The sequence below is a fragment of the Nymphalis io genome, chromosome 15, assembly GCF_905147045.1.
Source record: "Nymphalis io chromosome 15, ilAglIoxx1.1, whole genome shotgun sequence".
Taxonomy (NCBI): Eukaryota; Metazoa; Arthropoda; class Insecta; order Lepidoptera; family Nymphalidae; genus Nymphalis; species Nymphalis io.
Genome location: NC_065902.1, coordinates 2262937 through 2278990, shown reverse-complemented (window position 1 = coordinate 2278990; position 16054 = coordinate 2262937). Strand labels below are relative to the sequence as shown.

The 16054-nt window shown below is 32.4% G+C and overlaps 1 protein-coding gene across 1 annotated transcript; it reads left to right on the top strand.

Moving 5' to 3' along the window:
- The first annotated feature begins 1253 nt into the window (after window positions 1-1253).
- On the top strand, window positions 1254-15924 carry LOC126773596 (membrane-bound alkaline phosphatase-like). Its single transcript, XM_050494572.1, has 9 exons — window positions 1254-1394; window positions 8770-8849; window positions 9713-9886; window positions 10424-10616; window positions 11333-11496; window positions 11853-12183; window positions 12749-12957; window positions 13824-13932; window positions 15147-15924. The coding sequence occupies exons 1-9, from the start codon at window positions 1313-1315 to the stop codon at window positions 15335-15337; spliced, it is 1533 nt and encodes a 510-aa protein (XP_050350529.1). The 5' UTR covers window positions 1254-1312; the 3' UTR covers window positions 15338-15924.
- The last annotated feature ends 130 nt before the right edge of the window (window positions 15925-16054 follow it).

Sequence of the window (16054 nt, the reverse complement as noted above, 5' to 3'; positions counted from 1 at the left end):
TCCCCTCCTCTTACAACCCGGGTTCCTTCAAACGAGGCATCTTGCGGGCCGGCAAGGCGAAGGCGGCTAGTGCAGAACGTTTTTCCCGTCTGTACTGGCCGTCGTCGCGTTTGGACTCTACTACCACTTACCATCAGGTGGAGTAGAGTCATTTGCCCTCCCGGCGAATATAAAAAAAAAAAAATTAAGATTAAAAACAGGTAAGAGATTATAACTAAACTGTAACTAAATAAAATGTAAGATATTGTATTAAAAATGACGTATTAAGATATTGCAAAAGTATGTAGATAAGTATGTACGTTGTATTTATATATATTTTATAATAAGTATTTATTAAAAAAAAAACAATTTCAGTACGGCTCATATCCTCCAGAGGGAAGAGCTTCGGAGATGAAAGAAGATATGCTGTTCTCTTTAATGCTGTAGTAGTTAATATATCTGTAAACGTAGTCTAGTAACTAGTATTACACTCCAAGTTCGCCAATAAAATGTTGAATTAATATACATATTTCATATTCATATATATATTTCACTGGTGGTAGGGCTTTGTGCAAGCTCGTCTGGGTAGGTACCACCCACTCATCAGATATTCTACCGCAAAACAGCAATACTTGATATTGTTGTGTTCCGGTTTGAAGGGTGAGTGAGCCAGTGTAATTACAGGCACAAGGGACATAAAATCTTAGTTCCCAAGGTTGGTAGCGCATTGGCTGTAAGCGATGGTTGACATTTCTTACAATGCCAATGTCTAAGGGCGTTTGGTGACCACTTACCATCAGGTGGCCCATATGCTCGTCCACCTTCCTATTCTATATAAAAAAAAATGTTGTAAATAGTGGATGTACAATTATTAAAAAAAATGTTTTACTTAACTAAGTAATATGGTAACTCTTAACATATCAAACTGGTAATGCTTAAAGTCTATTTGAATTAAAATACTTTGATGCTGACAACCAGCAGTTTTTTATTAAAGTATATTTTTTATATCAGATTACAAAATATCGAGACAAGTGTTTGATAATTCGTTAATCCACACGAATTGATTTATATAAATTACAATTTCAATTTGTTAGTTATTTATATTATTCCATGAAAATTACATTCATATTCATTACAATAGGTGGTAATGACGACTCCACGCCACTTCTGTCCAACCGAAATTGCACTTTTAAATGATATGAAAGGAACATTCCCGCCAGTTTAATAGTAACCGTTGAAGTGTTTAACTGTGAACATAATGATAGTAGTTTCAAATTAAATTTAATTATTTATCCTGACTTCGTGCCTTTGACTTAAATAATAAAAAAAAAGAATGTCTCTTTTCAATATTCGTTCCTGGACATGTGTATTGGTGTGCATTGCTTGTACAAGTGGGCGTAGTGTACATAGTTCGAGTAAGTTTATTTTATACGGTTTACCTAAACAAATTTAAATATGGAATGTTATTCGTATTTTAAATGTATATGACACTGAAACTTGGTTTATAGGTACATATTGTATTAATTCAATGATCAAGGATTTTATTAAGAGCGAGCCTATAAACAGCAAAACTATAGATATCAGCCGCGCGTCCTTTACACGCGCCACTGGGCGCGATCTAATTTGTATGCTTTTTTATCTGCAAAGTCAGACAATGCTGTTTAACTATGTAAACAGATATTTTCTAAATAATTATGATTAATCTTTTAACTTTAATAATAAAAAGAATACATTGTTAAATTTTTTTTTGCGTAGTCTAGCCATCTCAACAACAACGCATGTTTAAAGGCCTTCTGAAAAAAATATAGTGAACGATAAAAGGTTTTTATCGATATAAAAATAAAACGAAAAGTACAACAATCCCTAGCGACAGAAGTAGATTATTTAACAATAAAATTAATTACTTCTTTTTTGTCTTAATAACCGATAGCATAGAGTGTAAATCAAAAAATTCTATAGAGGACGATTCGCGACATTTGTTCATTGAAAAAATTTTATGCTTTCATGCTATTGATCAGACACAATCTTGAATATAGTTTACATACAATATTTTATTTTTAACTTTAAACTGGATTTACGCATTAAAATAATAAAAAACGATAAGCAATTTTGCTTTATACTATATTTTTATATAAATAATAAAGGATACTTGTTATTAAGGAAAATGTATTTGACGTATTTCGCATATTTAATAGCAAAACAAAGTCTAAACTAATTAAATATCATATCTGAAATATATGTATGTATATTTTGTGGTTTACGGTCTATTTAATTAGACATTTGTAGCACCACGTGTACTAGCACTATCAGTGAATTACTGCCATAGATACGAGGAAATAACAATTTATATTTGAACACCATCGTGTTTATATAACAAATATTAAATAAAAAAAAAACCGACCATAAGTTATTACAATAGTACATATGTATGCAGTACACAGTTTGAATCCCTCGTTGGTCTAGTGTTTAGCCATAAAGCCGCAGACTAATATGTAGATCTGATGATATATTATATTATAAAATAATATTATATAACTAGCTGCACTTCCCAATTTCGTACGGGTGTAACAAGAATTTTATTTGTGTTATATTTTTTGTACAAAAACGTATTTTATATTTTTGTATAAAGTCGTGAAACCCGCAGCACACCAATTGGTTTTAATCTGCTTTAGATTCAGATCCAGATACCCAAATAACATACACAAAAAAGAACATCAAAATCGATACATTCGCTTAGTAAGAGATAAATGTATATAAAGATATTACAAAATGAGTGTTAGGTGTAAATATACATAGGATGTCAAAGTCCATTCACCTATAATGAACTTTGTGAGAAAGGTAATTTGTAAGAGGAACGTAACTGATTTTTTCACTGGTTATGAGCGATAAATAGAAGACAAAAAAAGCCTATGCCTATCTAAATTAATGTGTTGAGGTCAAACATATGATAATATTTATAAAACTAAATTCAGTTCAGAAGACGATTGTTAAATGACAAAAAGTGATTATGACGTCACCCCAGTGTGTGCGTGTGTGTGTGTGTGTGTGGGGGGGGGTTAGGTGTTAGGTAAACTTTATCTTTTCTATTACTGACTTTTTAAATACTTTAGATTAATTTATTATGTGGACGAACGGTGCAAATACTCATCCAATATAGTTTCACTCGAAACAAAATGGCCAATTTTTAAACGAATTTTGGACGAATAAACAAATGTATATTTTCCGTATTACTGCAAAAAAATTAAAACGACAAAAGTATATATTATTATAAAATTTGTATAATTAGTATGAGAAGTCTACAGTGTTGTTATTTTGTCAAACATAACTAGTATGTATATTATGTAAAATATTTGAATTGGAATAGGTGAGTTAGCAAAATTATTCAAATCCAACGCGTAACTGGTTCGGCAATAATTGCGGTAGTTTGACGCCGATGTGGCAATCGCTTTATGTAATATATACGTCGGATATAGGATAAAGTAATATCGTCAATATAATGTATCTAGTACGTACCAATAGATATATATGTAATCATTCACAACTTAAACATATATTTAAGTAAATAAATACTTTTGATTTTTACTCTAAGCTTTAAAGCAGATGTATAGAATGAGGATCGAGAACTCAAAAAGTAAAAAAAAAAACAATGAACTAGTACATACATCAATATTAGCCCTTTGCTGGGCACAGTCATGTCTCCCCTAACTTTTCGATTAATGCTGGGTAGGGATTCAAGTTTCTCACGTTGTATTCCTTAGCTGCTAAATTCAAAGTAAAAGAAGCACTAAAATCCAAGTTTCTGATACAAACCCCTAAGGTATGGTACATTTCCTAGCATTTATGCTCTCACCCACGTAAAATTTGAGTGGCATCGAGGGAAGAGTAAATTAGTATTGCATGCGTGCATCAACTTCATAGACCTCATCATGTCTTATGCAAGCCATAGCTTGGAAACAATATCGTTTATAGCTCGGGTCAGTAAGATTTTTTTTGTCAAAGCAAAAAAAATACCTTATTATTGTTATTGTATGAATACGTATTGGCATTGTGAATTGTAATATAAAGAACATTCTTAAAGTGTGAATAACACTTTAATTTCAATTACGACTAAATTTTATATAAGGAAAAAAACAATGACTTGTTTTGAGACTGTATATCCCATTGAATTTCATTCCCAGTATCGAAAATACTTTTCAAAATATCATTATTATACATAATAATGTATAAATGGCAAGGCAACAGAAAAATGAGACACGTTTGAGTGTTATTTCTGAATTATTAGAAAAAAAGAGATAGCGTACTTTTTTTCTTAAATAGACGTCAATCAAGCCTAAATAATAATAAATATACAATCAAAATAAAATTATTTTAGCCTAAATTCACGCAGCACTACGGACGCCTCATCTCCATTCAATCTATCCAATAATATATTCAGCGTTACTAATGCAGCACAAATAAACACATACATACACTCTCTATCTGTACAGGTTCAATTAAACGTGAATAATTACAATTTAAATAAAATCCTGAATAAGAGCGAAACATAATTTGATTTAACTATTTGTGACTTTTGTCAGAACAAATAATATACCTTGAGTAAACAACAAAACAGCAGTACTTGGTATTGTTGTGATCCGGTTTGAAGGGTGAGTGAGTCAGTGTAATTACAGGCACAAGGGACATAAAACGAAGTGGGCTCGAATCCAAGCACCATCACCGCAAGGTGAAAGAAACCTGCATGACGTGACGGATTAAATTATGCCATATATATAATGACCAATATGCATTGAACAGCATGTTGGAATAAGCAAACTTTCTCCTCGAGAGGAGAGAAGGCCCAGCCGTGAGCATTTACAGGCTGTTGTTTTTACCAAATTCTTTTAATGATTAGTCATTTATCGTATTTCCATATTTAATGCTAAGAAAAACATTCGTGTACAATTATTATTACCAAATACTTTCGTGTAACAATAAAATTGTTAACAAAAAGCGAATTCAATTAACCATTGACAGCCGATTCTCAAGAAGGCCAAGGTTCGGTTCCACGGTGCGGTACCTTATTAAACATAAAATGTTAGACGTTTTTATCACATTCATAATAAAATAAGCGACAACTTTAAGTTACTTTACCTCAGTATTGATCTTTATTTAGTTTTATTTTTATTCATTACTACTAATGCTCGGAATGCGTAACAGTTCTTTTTTTTAACAATTATATATTTTTTGTCGATTGTACTCGCCTGAAGTCTTCGCTGAATCACCTCTGAGCCTAAGACCCCTCATAGGTCAAAAGCACCAGTAGCCTACCAGTCAGGAAGTGCTCGGTTAATGGAAAAGATTTAGACGCCCGTACCCGGATCGGCTTAGTTTAAGAATCCCACACGTGTTTGGATAGCGAATTTCACAGTATTTTACAGTCATCTACCACCATGGGAATATTTTTGATAATGACATTTTTTCCCACACAAAAAAATCCTAATCGTCTACACCACTTCTGGTTTCATTCTACATTGCTATAACACATAATATTTAACAATATAATTGTTGCAATTCATTTATGAATCATTGAATCAATATCGGGTTAATATTAGATTTCGTGTTCTTTAGTTTTAAACGATTGAGAGTTTCTATCGGGTCAAGGTAAGTTGGACAACCTCACGTAATAGATAACTGCTTGTTTTGAAATCGTTACATATTTTCTAATTGATTGTAACCTTGCCCTGAGAACTGTGAACCGTGGTGAAATTTTTAGTAATGGTATCCATGTTTTATATACTAAATATTCGCATCGTAACTTAAATGCTTGGCAATATAACCTTTTGTTAAATGTGTGCATATTGGCAGATTGGATTAAAGGAATGGTATAATATTTTTTACAGCGCCAATGGCTATGAGCAGTGGTCGCTATTTACCATCAGTTGTAAGATTTACCAGATCGCCTAAAAAAACAACGGGAATAGGCTTAAAATTTTCGATAAAAATCGAATATCAGAAGTATACTTTTAAATACATTCCCCGTAACCCTCGTGCTAATATTAAAGGTTTTCTCCGCCAATAGTTATTGGCTATATTATCTACTACATAACCCCCGACACAAAAAATATACCTTAAAAGTAGAAAATCAAATGTTTTTGTTAGCCCTTTAACTATTTTTTAAATACCATTTCAAGTAATATTTCAAGTACCGTCGTGTCGCGTTTAAATTCAATCGGATCTAGGAAATGATGGTCTTAAAAAGAACGAACAGATTTTCCTATATTATAGCTATAAAGAAAAAAAACTCCTTTGGGTGCTACGGTCCCATAGACAATAAACTTATAATACCCTTTTTAAGTCGAGATGGCCCAGTGGTAAGAACGCGTGAATCTTAACCGATGAACGTGGGTTCAAACCCGGGCAAGTACCTCTGAATTTACATGTGCTTAATTTCTGTTTATAATTCATCTCGTGCTTTTCGGTGAAGGAAAACATCGTGAGGAAACCTGCATGTGTCTAATTTCATCGAAATTCTGCCACATGTGTATTCTACCAACCCACACTGGAGCAGCGTGGTGGAATAAGCTCCAAACCTTCTCCTCAAAAAAGGGAGAGGAGGCCTTAGCCCAGCAGTGGGACATTTACAGGCTGTTACTGTACCCTTTTTTACCTCGGAGGTTAAAAAAATAGATGTCCTGATAACTATTACATATAAATCTCAATAGATAATAGCTGGTTCAAAACAGAGCAAGCACTTCTAAATATTTATGTGCTTGAGCTGATTTTATAATTTACTTATAATTTACTATTACTGGTGGTAGGGCTTTGTGCAAGCTCGTCTGGGTAGGTACCACCCATTCATCAGATATTCTACCGAAAAACAACAATACTTGATATTGTTGTGTTCCAGTTTGAAGGGTGAGTGAGCCAGTGTAATTACAGGCACAAGGGACATAAAATCTTCGTTCTCAAGGTTTGTGGCGCATTGGCTACGTAAGCGATGGTTGACATTTCTTACAATGCCAATGTCTAAGGGCGTTTGGTGACCGCTTACCAGATCGCCATACTATATGCTTGTCCGCCTTCCTATTCTACAAAAAGAAAAAAACTTCGTTTGCAGCCACTCAGAACCCACCACATAGGTACCATCCACCACCGTAATGGAGTAATCTCCAAAATCTTTTCATCCAGAGAAGTAACATTAAAGATATTATTTTAAAAAATAAACAAGATTATTAGTTGCGTATATTTAAACTTTATTTCATATTTTATCCATCTCAGTTTTGAGAGTGCCTACTAATTTAACATGGCTATTAAATTTTCTATATTGCTATAAAATGTCAATAGTGACTATAAAATTTTGTTGTAATTCAAATTGCATAGAATATTTATTTTATAATTGTAAATTAAATATTTTATATTAACATAATTAAAACATTTTAATTATTGCATATATTTTGAAACATAAACACTAGATATTCGACCCGGTCGTAAAATGTTGCAATCCAACCCACGTTGTTACGCTATTTTGATCTGTGTATCATTTTAATATTATATTTTTTATAATCAATATTGCATGACAAGATTCTTCTGTCAATTAATAATTGAGTTCGAGCGTCGAGCTTCTTAATTTAACCAAGTTATTTAGTGAAATATTGTATTTAAAGTAAAATTCTATTTTTGTTAACTACCTTCATTGTTCAATCAAGAAATTCTTATAAAAAACAATTAAGAAAATATCAATAGAAACCAGGAAATATAAGTTGGTGGTGTAATATTCCTGTAGGATAGCACCACTCCGGTAGTTTCGTGTTGCCAACCAATCAGCTAGCTATGTGAGGTTCAGTATCGTAAACCCCGGTGGTAAAGTGGAAATTAAAGTGTTCGGGTTATTCTGTCAAAAAATTGTAAATGATGGATTATGAAATCAAAAACGTTCAACAACCCGTTTCGGAAAGTAAGTAATGCCGCTACACCTGATCTCTATCTGATCGTGTCGGAATGACGTTATATTGGCCTATGAGAGTGCATCTGTGTTTGCACACAGCGCCTGCAAGGTATAACCATCGTAACCGAAATCAGTCACGAACACAATATCATCGCCAATATCGCTTATTGCATTGTGGATAGTCATTTCATCGGACTATAAGATAAGGAAATGAGGTTGTACCTGTGTTTGAGCACACACTTAAACACAACTTCTGTGAATATTTAAGTAAGAATATCTGATGAGTGGGTGGCACCTACCCAGACGAGCTTGCACAAAGCTCTACCACCAGTACAAAAAATTAATATAATTTTTAGCTGAATTAAAGAAGGAGGTTAGCAAATCCAAACTTATTTTTTTTAGCTTCCTTGATCCGCACGACTGATTTCAATACAATTATTTGGCTTATTATCTGTCATACAGGAAATGCTTTATCGAAATATTTAAACTGCTATGAGATTGTCGGCTGACTTACCAATTGTCTAGGAACGATGTTTTTGAAGAGATTGTGACTTGTATAATATGCCTTACAGATGCAAATAAAAAAAATTTGAATGGTTTTTATTATTATACGAATAATTAATGATAATATTTTTCATAAAACTCTAATTATAGTTGCCGTGATGTCTCATAGTGAGGGAAAGAGAGTTTAACCGGGCTTGCGTGTACTTGTGCACGATATGTCATGCGCTGTCTCCCTTGACATTCTGGGTTAATCTCCTTTGAGATTGGCCGCCGTGGTCGAAATCTGTCAGGAGGACATCATCATACTTATTCATCTTTATTCATCGCTCTTATAAAAATAGATTTGTTTTATTACTTTACAGATTCGCAAACAAGATCATTGTTGGATGAAAAGAATAAAGATCATTGGAGAATACAAGCACAATGGACATTACGTTCAAAGGTAAAATGATTTTTAATACTCAATACAGAGAGTTCAATATTAAAAAAATGTGATACGAAACTTATAATATATAAACAAATAACAAAACCTTAACTATGTCACATGCATGATTATGTTATATTCAAATATGTCCTTTCACTATGGAAATAGTTACTCTTCTGATTCTAAGGGGTTGAAACTATTTAATTAAGTTAGTACATTGTGTTGGTAGATAGAATATGTCTAGAGATGATAAAAAAATTAAAAATTTGATATAAAAAGAATTATCTGATATAACATTGTGCGTAAAATTATTTAAAATAAGCATTTAAGTTGAAGCTGTAAAACAGAGCAACTCGCCACCATATTGCATCAGCAATTTGACTTGTAATATTTTGGACTATATACTTTGAATGTACTTCTTAAATAAATAAATAACAAGAATAAAAGAAATAACGACGTGTAGGTTATTTTAAAGTATTTTCTATGTAATAAAATTTGTAACTTTTATAAATTGTGGGTAATCTCTACCTTAATCTATATCGAATATCTTTCATAAATACTTTGTATTTCTGTTTCGGTTTGAAGAGTGTAAAATTGCACATAGACTATGTATATATATATCTGATTCTATAGTTGATGAAGGTTAACGGAATAGTTAAGTAGCGAATAAGACTGCAGATTCTGGATCCTCGGTTCTGGAAAGTTATTGAGGTTTTCTGTCGAAAATTCTCCGTAGCGGCCCGGAGTCTGGAAGACGGTAGTCAACACTCCCTTGCTTCATAAAGCATGTAAAACAGTTGTTGATCTTACGACTAAACTCTTTGCGGTTGTGTTGGAATATAATAGTATTATTATTCATTTTCCTAAATTTTCGTTTCCAGATAGCTTTGCCTCTCAACACCAACATAGCAAAGAATGTGATCTTTTTCATTGGGGATGGTATGAGCATCACAACGCTGGCTGCCACAAGAGTGTACCTTGGAAGAAAAAATGGGTATTTGGGAGAAGAGGTCAAGTTAAGCTTCGAAACCTTTCCATTTACAGGATTAGCCAAGGTATATTATATAATTATACTTAAATAATCTTTGTATCTCTTTCGCATATTTTCTAATCAGAAATCTGTTCAAACTTGCCTTTTTTTTTTTTTATAGAATAGGAAGGCGGACGAGCATATGGGCCACCTGATGGTAAGTGGTCACCAACGCTCTTAGACATTGGCATTGTAAGAAATGTCAACCATCGCTTACATATCCAATGCGCCACCAACCTTGGGAACTAAGATTTTATGTCCCTTGTGCCTGTAATTACACTGGCTCACTCACCCTTCAAACCGGAACACAACAATATCAAGTATTGCTGTTTTGCGGTAGAATATCTGATGAGTGGGTGGTACCTACCCAGACGAGCTTGCACAAAGCCCTACCACCAGTAAAGGAAAATAAGGATGCATGTTGCCCTATTTAAATAACATCAAGACCAGAATATTTTAATGCTTCATTTTATTTCAATTACCATAATATTATTGACAACTAAAAAGTATCAAACCATAATAATAGCGTTATTTCATCGACTTAAACTTTTTTTTATTTCAGACGTATTGCGTTGATAATAATGTAGCGGATTCAGCTTGCAGTGGAACAGCTTATCTGACAGGAGTTAAAGCCAATAGTGGTACTGTTGGTCTCAGTGGTGCTGTGAAACGTGGAGATTGCGAAGGACAAAGAGACACAACTAACTCAGTCACTGGACTCATGGATTGGGCACAACGAGCTGGCAAATCTACGGGTAATTGCGGAAAATGTGTTGTAAAGGTCACAGATTAAACTCTTGGGCAATTGTCGCACCCATCGTAGGTTTAGGTATACTTAATTGTGGAGGGGGGGGGGGGTCGTGGCCGCAGTTTCACCTACATGTGAGAGGAGTGAGGTCTTAGGTACTCTATGTTATTTTCTGTATCTCAGACAACGTATATGCGAAATTGCATGAAAATCGGTTGATTAGTAGTTAAGATGTGAAAGTATTACAAAGAAATATCAAGCAAAGTCACTTTAGTATTTATAATATTAGTAGGGATAATAATAATATGGTGACATTCCAAATTGTGAAATTAATAATTATGGACCTGTGTTCAAAAACGCTAATCTTTTTGTTAAAGTAATAAGATTAGCGAATAAAGCATCTTAATCAAAATTAATATATATTTTATCCAAATGTATAAATATACTATAAATATGTACATTATAAGTGTACATTATATTAAAAGTAAAAGGCTATTTCACCTTGTAAGTCGTACCCAAACGATAAAAGACCAAATACAGTGTACGTCATAAATTCATGGTTGCTGTGAAAAATAATTTCTTAAGTGTATTCTGCCAACTTTGATTTATACAAATCAAGTTATTATTCAATTCAAGTTATTAGTTTCTAATACCGAAAATTTTGATCACAATTAGTTTTTCCTGTATAAAATATCAAAACATCTATCGTTTCATCATTTCCAGGTATAGTCACAACCACACGAGTAACTCACGCGACTCCGGCTGCAGCCTACGCTCACTCAGCCGATAGGAAATGGGAAGCGGATGTAGACATGCCGAGACATGGCCTTCGCTGCGAGGACATAGCGAGTCAGCTCGTGAGGGGTCGAGTGGGCAGCAGCATTGACGTAAGATTTCCGTAATTTGTTACCATAAAACAACTATCGCCAAACGCATATCAGTATAAACGATGAAATATTAACTCACATAACATTAATGGCAGTTAATAAAATTTAGTATACGTAAGTTTAGAGATCAGTAAATAAAATATATTCTTATTTATCCATTTTTAATATAAAATATAATCCTATTAAGTCGAGTACGGCTTACGCTTATTTTACTATATGTCAATATGAAAAATACTGATACATTAAAAAAACATTGATAACTTCGATGTAACTTCTTCAAAGTTTTTCTGTGAGTGTGTACATAACACCTTTTAAGTACAAGTCACTATATGAAGATAATATTTACTTAATTGCAGGTCGTGTTAGGAGGAGGTAGAAAAAATTTTTACCCAACAACTGAAAAAGATGCTCAAGGTTATTTTGGAATAAGAAAAGATGGAAGAAACCTTATAAGAGAGTGGCTTCTTAAAAAAGAAAGTCAAGGAGATAGGCCAAAATATGTATATAATAAACATGATCTCCAAAACATAGACAGTAAATATAATAGCGTGCTAGGTCTTTTCTCCTCTGACCATATGCCTTATCATCTTGAAGCGGAGGAAGATGATCCAACTTTGAGCGAAATGACCAATAAAGCAATAGAAATTCTATCGAATAACCAGAACGGATATTTCTTATTTGTAGAAGGTATACCTTTTTTAAATATATAAAATTCAATCAATCAAAGATTGGTTCTAGGTATTAGATCGTTTGTAACAATTGGCTTTAGTTCTTTTATTATAAATATACATATTTTGTATAATATGTAAGTCTAGATACGCGGTAGCCACTTTTGACCCCCTCATAACTATTTCACATAAACATGTCAAATTTAGCTCATATGTTGTAACTTACGTACTTACGTAAGTTTTCTGACGTTTTATTATATTTGATTTTTGATTGAAAATCGTCATTTCTATCAATGACTGACCTATGGATCATAAATCTAACCCAGTTCCAGATGATCTATATCTATTTCATATGAACTAACGCCATTTGTTGTAGTTATAAATTATTAGTTTATATTTACTCTTGTAAGTTTTTTCAGTTAAATGTTTGATTAAAAATTCTAAATGCGGTTTTATTTGTACGTACATAATGAATAACAGGGTACGTAGTATTAAAGAACTATCCAGATTTATTACATATGAAAAATTTATATAAAAATTATTTTCATAAAATTATATTAAAAATACCGTAAAACTAATTTCAGGAGGTAGAATAGACACAGCTCATCATGAGACCAAAGCTCGTAAAGCTTTAGACGAAACAGCGGAACTGGCGAAGGCTGTTGAGGCTGCATTAAGGATAGTAAATCTTGAAAACACTCTGATAGTGGTGACGTCAGATCACAGCCATACCATGACCTATAGTGGATACAGCAAACGAGGAACTGACATCTTAGGTCTGGTAAATACAAAGGTATTTATTTTATTTTTATGAAATATATATTATCATCTCCATTATAATTTCTATCTTCTTTCTTATCTTTTTATTTCTATTAGCATAAGTACTTATTACTAGATAATATATTGTAAAAGCTTAAGTCTCTACTATTTACTATAAAATTCAATAAATAACCTAACCCAAGAGGGGAAGTCAGGAGATTCTTAGTAAAGGGCAACCTAGTTTGGGCTCCTGCCTCCTACATACATCTGTATTTATTATTAAGATTTCAAAAAAAATGTAAACATTATTGTGTGTGGGAGAGAATAAATAAATTTATTATTATCATTATTAATATTGAAACTACTTTGAGCAAACCTGTTTGGTGGGTGCAGTAATCAATTACGTAATTCACCTGTTATTCTGTCACCGTTTGACTATGGATCGTGAGTGAGAGTGTAAATAGATCAACAAGAAACAACATCTTTGATTCCATGACGGCGTTAAAACGACGTTAATGGTGGCTTATATGTCTTACAGTACCAATTTATAGGGGCATCGTTAACCACTTAACATCAGATAGATGGTCATTGATATGATAACTTTGCAAATATTTTTTATATAAGGCGTAGCTTACATGTTTTACGTATGTTGTTTTATGTATGTTACAATTACTTTATTTTTATTCTAAGATTCTGTTTTTATAGACTTCATTGTAGTTTTGCTAGAAAACATAAAAATCTTAACACAATATAAATTATATGAAAATATGACCTAAATTCAATGAACTTAAGCATCACCATCCAATTAACAGACTAATTAGCTATTAAAATTCAAACATAATCCTCAACAACGCGGCAACTCAAGCAAAAACTGACTAAAATTTCGATTGAACATTTCAGTCTAATGCGTCCGACAACTTACCGTACAGCACTTTGAGTTACGCAAACGGACCCGGCTATAAGCCTCATGCAGACTTCCAGAGACATAACCTGATGTTGGATGACATGAGTAAGTAAAAATAAATTTTAAGCAAAAAATATATAAATGTTATTATAGAAGCTTGAGATTTTAATATTTAAGTAATCAGTTTTTGTAAATCGTTGAATCCGTTACTTTCTTTGAAGATTATAATCCATTCCTTCCACTGGAAAAAATATAAGATGACTTGTTATCATCCCAAGTCAGTTATTTTTATTTAGTATCTATAGACACAGCTTCAAGAACTTTGACATAAATTGTATCCTACTTAGTTACTTACCAACATTTTTAGTGATCGTATCAATATAAGACATATATTTACTGGTGGTAGGGCTTTGTGCAAGCTCGTCTGGGTAGGTACCACCCACTCATCAGATATTCTACCGCAAAACAGCAATACTTGATATTGTTGTGTTCCGGTTTGAAGGGTGAGTGAGCCAGTGTAATTACAGGCACAAGGGACATAAAATCTTAGTTCCCAAGGTTGGTGGCGCATTGGCTATAAGCGATGGTTGACATTTCTTACAATGCCAATGTCTAAGGGCGTTTGGTGACCACTTACCATCAGGTGGCCCATATGCTCGTCCACCTTCCTATTCTATAAAAATAGAAAATATATATATAATAGAAAATATATATATATATATTTTCTATTTTTATAGAATAGGAAGGTGGACGAGCATATATATATATATATATATATAATACATTATATATATATATATAATGTGCCCATAATTTTATATATAAGATTAGTTCTAGGTACTAGATCTTATATAATAATATTAAATATGTAATATATAAACAAAAGCCATTTGATGTTAAGCGTGTCAGAAATATAGGATACAAAATACATCCTCGAATGATTTTGATCTCAAAAACAAATATAATTCGATACAATAGAAAACATTCTTATATAAAAGTAATATTAATGTATTATTTTCTATACTTAATTTGTCTTGTATAGTTAGAATTGAATTAACTTTTTGATTAAATATTTATATTTATGTGCCCATAGCACCACTGAATTTTCATGTACTTAATTTGTGTTTATAAATCATCTCGTGCTCGGCGGTGATGGAAAACATCGTGATCAAACCTACATGTGACGAATAAAAATCTGCCACGTAAGACCAACCAATATTGGAGCAGCGTCGTGAAATGAACTCCAAATATTTTCAAAAAGGATAGGATGCCTTTGCAGTGGGACCTTGAAAGTACATTAAGTAATTGTTGGTTTTCAGATAACTTAAATTACACTTACCCATCCCTGGTGCCGTTACCTCGAGAGACACATGGGGGGGAAGACGTAGCGGTATTCGCGAAAGGCCCCTGGTCTCACCTGTTCAGCGGAAACTATGAACAAAATTTTATTCCTCACGCTATTGCTTATGCGAGTTGTATAGGTTCAGGACTCACTACTTGTAAATTATGATAGTACACTTATTTTTATTTTATAAGTTAATTGATTATGAACCTTTAAATGGCTCTTATTCGTTAAGTTATCTTATAACATTATATTAATGTCAGTTGAAAAATATAAATATAAATAAGTCAAAATCTAAATATTCCTTATTCAAGTAGGCTCATACGCTTAAGAGAGAGACTTTAAGTAAGTAAACAGTTGAAGTTTTATCTATACCTATAGCATACAATCCGCATTATTAGAGCGTGGTAAATTAAGCTCCAATGATTCTCCTCAAAAGGAAAAGAACCCTGTGGGAAATTAAAGCTTAAAAGCGTTATAACAATTACCCATATATTGTGTGTCCGCAAAAGTCCGTAAAAGTTTTAATCAAGCTTAATAATTAACTTTTAACTTGTCCGTAGAAATTATTGTGTTTATTGTAAAACTTTAAAAAGCGAAACCGTCAAGGATTAATATTCAGAGTGATTAAAAAAAACAATAAAAGACTTGTTGACCAACATAATCGAATTTATTTATAATAATAATTTGAATTACAAGATTATCCGATGTTAGAAAAAGATATTTGTGTTATTTTATTTATACAGTTCAAAGAAATATATTTTCCGTAATGTTTTAAATTAAACCGGATTCGGGAAAATACAAATAATATAAACAATATTTGTAATAATTAATTTTATAATAAAATATTTTTGTGTAATTTATTTTTACAAATGAAATTGCATT

What these genes read in the sequence shown, in the direction of transcription:
- LOC126773596 (XM_050494572.1), top strand. Translation starts at nt 1,313, where the DNA reads ATGTCTCTTTTCAATATTCGTTCCTGGACATGTGTATTGGTGTGCATT. An exon ending in GCGTAGTGTACATAGTTCGA is followed by an intron (nt 1,395 to 8,769) that starts GTAAGTTTATTT and finishes ATTACTTTACAG; the next exon opens with ATTCGCAAACAAGATCATTG. An exon ending in AATGGACATTACGTTCAAAG is followed by an intron (nt 8,850 to 9,712) that starts GTAAAATGATTT and finishes TTTCGTTTCCAG; the next exon opens with ATAGCTTTGCCTCTCAACAC.